Here is a 6,771-nt window from a genome sequence, read left to right as displayed (position 1 = left end):
ATTAACAATTTAAAACATACACGCAGGTTATAAGTCTTTGCTAAAAAATAAAGAGTAAGGAAGAAGAGAAATACAAGATTTTACGAGGTTCGACTTATACCCAGCCTACATCCTCGCATTTGGCAAACCACCAAAGGATTCACTAGTTTAGTTCTGTTGACGGGTGGAATAATACCGATTACAAACACTCCTTCCGTTAGGCTAGAGTCCGCCTCTCCAAACGATATTCCCTCGTTTGGTCCAACAATTCTATAACCTTGAATCGTCTATGAATAAGAATCAAGATAAAAAGATTGTGTACAAGAAAACACTCTCACAGCAGAGTAGGTTAGTACAACATTTAGCACAATAATACTTTAAAGTAATTTAAATATAAAAGAATTTGAAGCTCAATACTTAATATGAATCACCAAATATCTTCTAAAATATGAAAGATTCTGACTTTGAAAGCTTTGTTTCGGAGTTTGAATCAGTAGCAATTCAGTAGTTGAACACAAAAAAGTTGAGAGCCTTTGAGAACTTTGATTGCTTGAAAATTGATTGGGTGTCTCAAACCTTTGAAGATTGGGGCTATTTATAGATGTTTAGAAGGAATTCCTTACCTTCAAAGTTTCCTTAAAATAGTTTCTAAGTTTTTAAAGCAATTCCTTACCCTCAAAGTTTCCTTAAAATAGTTTCTAAATTTTTAAAAATAATAGTATCCAGAAAGTTTGTTTAAAAAATCTTCCCGTTGAGAGTTTTTAAGCCAACGTTCGAGTGGCAGTCGCTTGTCATAGAACAAACTCACAACATAGAACACTGGCAGTCGCCTGTCAAAACCAAGGCAGTCACCTGACATGTTCACTCAGGCGCCTGACATGTTCAGCCAGTCGCCTGTCTTGCTACCGTCTCTTTGAAAAAAATCTCTTACTTAATTTGGGAGTCGCCTGCCATATTATGACAGTCGCCTGACCCTTCTTTATTTCAAAAGATTTTCTTTTTCAAAACTCTTTCTTTTCATTGATTATAAAAATCTTCTTTAGAGTATATAAAAAATATATTTCTGAATATTTTGAGAGCTTCAATTCAATTTATATTTGAAATTAACTTGAAGTACTTACATTTAGAACATCCTAAAAAAATGATCATTTGATCTTCAATCATGTTCTTCCATCATCTTTGAGTTTTCAATCTTCTCTTTGAGCTTTCACTAGTATATCTTTAATCCTTATGCTCTTTACGATCTCTTTGTAATCCATAAGCTTTATTATGCTCTTGAACTTTGTCACTTCCTTCAAGCTTTACCTTTTTCTTGAACAACTTTCACTTGAATCACATTAAACACATCATGATTTGTTATCATTAAAATAAGAATTGTAAGTCTTATTAGGCCAATAAATCCTAACAAAGGAACACCTCCGTATCAACACTATTCAACCTAACTCTTATACCAATTGTTGTGCTGGATACCCCACTTGTGCCAAACACCAATACTGCAATTATTGTTATTGAATATATAAAAAATTAAAACAATACAGAAACTAATAATAAAGCAGTAAAAAAAAAAAGACAAGAAATTTATGAGATTCGATATAGAATTACCTACATCCTCGGGCGCTGATGGTCAATCCACTACTTCTTGACAAAGTACAACTTTAAGGTGTGTTTTACAAATGAAGAGTTAAGCTCTTTATATAGCTTCAACCTCAAGTCCAAAAAAACACTTCTCTCTAATGTGGGACAAATAATATAAAAAAATTCAAAACAATCTTTTATACTAATGTGGGACAAAAAACAACAAAGAGTCCTCCTCACTCTTTCAGTGTGTCTATCTTATGCGTAAGAGTTGAGCTTTGAAATCATATTATGGCTTGTTTGATCCAATTCGATGAAGGTAATTTGAAAGGTTGGTTGGGTGATTAACTTAATGCTATAGAATGGGTTGGCTCTAAGATTTATTGCATGATTGATGAACACATTTTGTGAGTGAGTTTGTTTACATGATCAGTTGATGTTCAATTGTGTTCTGGTTTAGAATCGCAATTTATTTAGTTGAAACTGATTTCTGCAATTGACTGATTTCGGAAGTTATTTAATTGAGATATTGGCTTACCATGCACTTGATTGGGCAGTTTGATATCTCCATCTCTGAATTCGAACACCAAAATTGGGTCAACATATTCGAACCCAAGCCAACAAATCCCAAACCCAAACCCAAGTCAATCGAACCCAACCCTAGTTAATTCATCCAGATATTCGAGTCAAACCCAACTTGAACCCAGGTTAAAATACTTGATTCAGTATGACCCTATAGTTAGACTAACCAAAAACCCAATCAAACCTAGCCCTGGTTTTAACCATACTTGAACCTAACCCACCCCCTAACTGTGACCAAGCTTGTTTGGATGATAAGAAAGAAAAAGGAGAAAATGAAAGGAAAGGAAAAGAGAGTGAGGGCTCAGTTTGTTTGGTAACCAATAAAAGAAAAGAAAGGAAAGATGGAGTTCGGTTTCTAATTAATGAGGACAGAGTGGAGGGAGTGCAAAGCAAAGAAGAGATGAGATAGAATAGAGAGAGTGAGGGCTCAGTTTGTTTGGCAACCAAGAAAAGAAAAGAAAAGAAATAATAATAATAATAATAATAATAATAAAGAAAAATAAAAGGAAACTCATCTGTTTGGGTAGTCTTCGAAGTCTAAAAATCCCCCATCTTCTTTCCGCACCATCTCCCCACTCGCTGCTAGCACTAGGAAGAAGAGCACTGCGACCATCTCTTAGCAATTCCGCCCCGCTCCACGTCTGACACTTGGCCACCAGCAACGCCACAATTCCACAGCACATACAACTACGAAAACAAAGCAATTGCAACAACAAAAACAAAAGTAAAATCACAAGCGCAAACACAAGCAAAACAACAATAAATTCTGAGAAGAGCGTGTGTTGACCTTATAGGTCACACCTGATTTTTATAATGACAAATACTTAAGTATTTGATGGTTGTTAAGTGTTTGTACAGGCTTAAATGAGCATCCCAAGGAATGACACTTGAAGTAACAAGAAGACCCTGAAGACTTTAATTTGTATTGTCAATTCAATTATTGTAATATAGGTCTGTAATAGTAACCTAGGATATGATTTATATTTTCTTACTTGCATATCATGCATATAAGATATATGGTAAGTTCAGTAAGACCATAGTAAGACTTTAAGTCCCAACACTCACACTTATCATACAAAATACAAGGGTGTTGAAAATGCGCTTAAATTGAACATTATTAAGTAAATTGAGAGAGCTCAGGCGACCGAACTCCAAGAGTTCAAAACACCTCGGGCGCCCAAATTGTTGAGAAGTCAACAATTGACTTAGACTCTCAAGCGACTGAACATATTTATGCATACTTTCCTCGGGCACCCAAACCCTTCGAAAGGGAAATTCTACCAACTCGGGCTTCCGAGAGATAAGGTTCAAATTGAGCTTCAACGACCGAACACATGAGTTCGGACTACCAAACATATGACTAGGCAACCGAAGTTATGAAGCAAACTTTTTGACTTTGATTTGGGCCACCGAACTTGAACTCGGGCTGCCGAATTGATTTTAATAGCTTTTATTACTATGTCTGTTTGGGTGACTGATCCACGGTTCAGTCACCCGAACCTCAGTGGGGTAAAATTAATTTAACTGTGGTAAAATTGGGTTAATGGGTTTTTAGCTGTTTGAAACTTTTTTAATAATTCCCAACAAGTCTCAAATGGTTATAATTTTACCCCTGTCAATAAATATAGACTCATTTGTGAGGATTAGTAAAAAATAGTAACTTGATTAACAAAAAAATCCTCTCTTTTCAAAATACACTCTTTGACCAAATATTCTTAAATCTTCACTTCCTTGATATATTTTGAGATTGTGAGAGCATATTTAGAGAGTTTGTGATTGTTAGATTTGCTAGAAACTCCCACTTGTGTGATTGAGTGTGAAATTATTTTTAGGGAGTTTAGCTTAGATTTATCCCACAGATTTTGATATTATAAATCTTGTGTTGGAATAAACTAAGTGAGCTTAGGATATTTGCATTATTATTGCAAGTATCCAATAGCTTAAATTTTTGTTGTGCAAGATTTTTCAAACAAGTAAAATATTTTCAAACTAGTATTGTGCTTATTTCATTGAAGAAAATCTTTTTGAATTAGTTTGATTATTTGATTTATGTATTTGGAATATTGATTTGCTACTGAACTGTGCTTTGTTTAAATTCTAAGATATTGCTTGTATTAAACAATCTTGAGCATTTTACTGATTATACCATATTGAGTATTGATAGCATAACTATTTGCATCAATGAGCTTACACTATATCCATATCTTTAATGTATATGTGATTGCGATAATCCAGTCTGATAAGAATTGGGTAAAGGTTAAGATCAGCCTTGTACTAATTGACCTGATTGTTTAAGTGCTGCTTTACCCGTTTAAGTGAACATTATAGTGGTAATTATTGTACTTGTTAGCCAAGATAGGGAGGTAGACAATTTGCTGAATCTTAATAACATTTCTGCGTATCACTTCTCTTTACAGCTTTCTAGTGCATGCTTAGTTAATTAAATTACGTTATTTAAATTTTGGTACATATTATAATTGATTTGCTTTACTTGTACTAGATTGATTTTAGGGTTGTGAATATACTACTATTATGATACTGACCTAGAATATTAATTTTAAAAATATCAATTCATCTCCCCTCTTACAACACCATAAGGCTACAGCCTAGTTCGGAAAAACAAGTTTTGACTTCGGAATGGAAGCCATATGCGTGCTATTGGCCTATCCAATGTACCTTGAAGACGAGCTTCAGAAGTGCTTCAATCTCTTTGGATTCTAGACGTATCCCCAGAAGACCGAGTTCCTGAAGAGCCACTCCAACTCCATCAGGGCCATAGTCGGAAACGCGACGGCGGGTGCCGACGCAGCGTTGATTGATTCGCTGCCGAAGCTGGAGATCGTTGCCAGCTTCAGCGTTAGGTTGGATAAGATTGATTTGGACGAAGTGTAAGGAGAGGGGTGTGAGGGTCACGAACACTCCCGATGTGTTGACTGAGGGCGTTACCGATTTAGCGATTGCGTTGATGTTGGTCCCATTCTTCATTTCTCTCCACAGCTCCTCTTTTCCACTCTTCACTATTCTCGCACAGATTCTCCCATACCTCACCGCCTCTCTAACTCTCGCCTGAACCCGTCATGATTCCTGCTCGTCGTTATAGCACGTGGTGCCCTACCATCCTTTCATTCCAGCGCCTCACGTGGCGACCCCGCGATCGTCGAATCATTGCTCCGCACCAACGGTGAGGATCGCATGCGTCAGAAGCATTAATGACGGCCTGCTCCTTCGTGCGACACCTGGTGTCCATACCTCGCCACCTGCACAACCCTACGTGGTCTTCAAAGGATCGTCAGGTCGCCCCTTCATCAGCGGCCGAGATGTCGCCACGTGATCGATCCCAACCCGCAGACCATAAACAGGTTGACCATCTCTCTTGAATTGGTTCTACCTGAACCGGTTGGGTCCCCTGAACCGCCACTGAACCGATTCCGTTTTTAATATTAGTCAATTATTTAAAAAATTCACAAAAACCATAAAAATACAAAAAAAAAAAAAAAAAAAATCGTAAAAATTATAGAAAAATTCTAAAAATATTTTTAGGTTAGGAAATCATTTTTGGTGGAAAAATCATAAAAATTGTGAAAAAGCTACAAAAATACATAAAAACATTTTTAGGTTAGAAAATTGCTTTTTGTACATGAAAAAAAATTATAAAAATTCACAAAAAATTCTAAAAATCACAAAAATCAAAAAATCAAAAAATTCAAGAGAAACTTTTAAAAATGTTGTTGACTCAATTCTTATAGTTTTTTTTATTTTCTTTGTGTTATTTCAATTAAAAATAAAAAAAATCACAAATAATATTTTTAAGATCAAAATTGCTTTTATACTTGGAAAACTCACGTAAAAATTCAGAAAAATCGTAGGAAAATGAGAAAAAATATTTTTGATTTAGAAGGCTCATCTTTGCAAATTTCTCATCTCCAAATAGATTCGAAACCTCTCGGAATATCACTTTCGTACTTATAAAACCCTACAAGTTTGAAAAGCCCCCAGGAGTGTATCTCCTATTGTATTTTATCGATTTTATGATCCCTATGATTGTAACTAAAGAGTATGAGCTCTTTAAAGTATGATATGCCCTAGTTCTAAGGTAATATATATGTTTTGTACATTTTTGAGTGATTTATTTTTTTGCATGTGCATTTCACAATTTTTGAAAGGGAGTAATTTTGAAAGCTTATTAAATTTGATTTATGAGATAATTTTCAATTAATTAGATACTGTTCATAAGAACGGACGTGTAGGGGATACTAATACCTATCCTCGCGTAACCGTACTCCGGTACTCGACTTTGGTAACGCAGATTGTTACTTTTGGTGTAATCCCAATTGTTACTCAATAAATTATTTTGAAATTTTGATGGAAAAAGAGGTACTTTTTTACAAAATAAAGGAAGTTAAAATTATCAAGCACACCAAAGGAAATGCAATAATGGAGGCTATTAACTTTAACTAGCAAATTTTAAGGAAAGAAAAAAACATGAGTTCTCCAATTAAAAAGGATTTGTTTCTTATAGTACAAGAAAATTTCGATGTAGAAAACACAATTTTATGTATAATTTTAGTGGCAACTTATGTCCTCAAAGGAAGATACAAACTTATTGGAAATTAATATCTTGATTATTTAACTGCT

At 34.9% G+C, this 6,771-nt stretch overlaps 1 protein-coding gene across 1 annotated transcript; it reads right to left on the bottom strand.

Annotated features, from left to right (window-relative positions):
- Positions 1–215: 215 nt before the first annotated feature.
- Positions 216–5,231, bottom strand: LOC131157682 (uncharacterized). The gene is made up of 2 exons (XM_058112016.1): positions 4,813–5,231; positions 216–2,823 (listed from the first exon to the last, which is right to left on the bottom strand). The coding sequence occupies exons 1-2, from the start codon at positions 5,119–5,121 to the stop codon at positions 2,725–2,727; spliced, it is 408 nt and encodes a 135-aa protein (XP_057967999.1). The 5' UTR covers positions 5,122–5,231; the 3' UTR covers positions 216–2,724.
- Positions 5,232–6,771: the final 1,540 nt, after the last annotated feature.

This window comes from Malania oleifera, chromosome 6, assembly GCF_029873635.1.
Source record: "Malania oleifera isolate guangnan ecotype guangnan chromosome 6, ASM2987363v1, whole genome shotgun sequence".
Classification (NCBI taxonomy): domain Eukaryota; kingdom Viridiplantae; phylum Streptophyta; class Magnoliopsida; order Santalales; family Ximeniaceae; genus Malania; species Malania oleifera.
This window is presented reverse-complemented; position numbering and strand designations above follow the sequence as displayed.

Bases quoted from the DNA above. Each gene is read 5' to 3' on its own strand.
- LOC131157682 (XM_058112016.1), bottom strand. From the start codon at position 5,121: ATGAAGAATGGGACCAACATCAACGCAATCGCTAAATCGGTAACGCCC. The intron at 2,824-4,812 runs GTACATTGGATA...TTGTTTTCGTAG, and splicing joins TTCTGAAGCTCGTCTTCAAG to TTGTATGTGCTGTGGAATTG.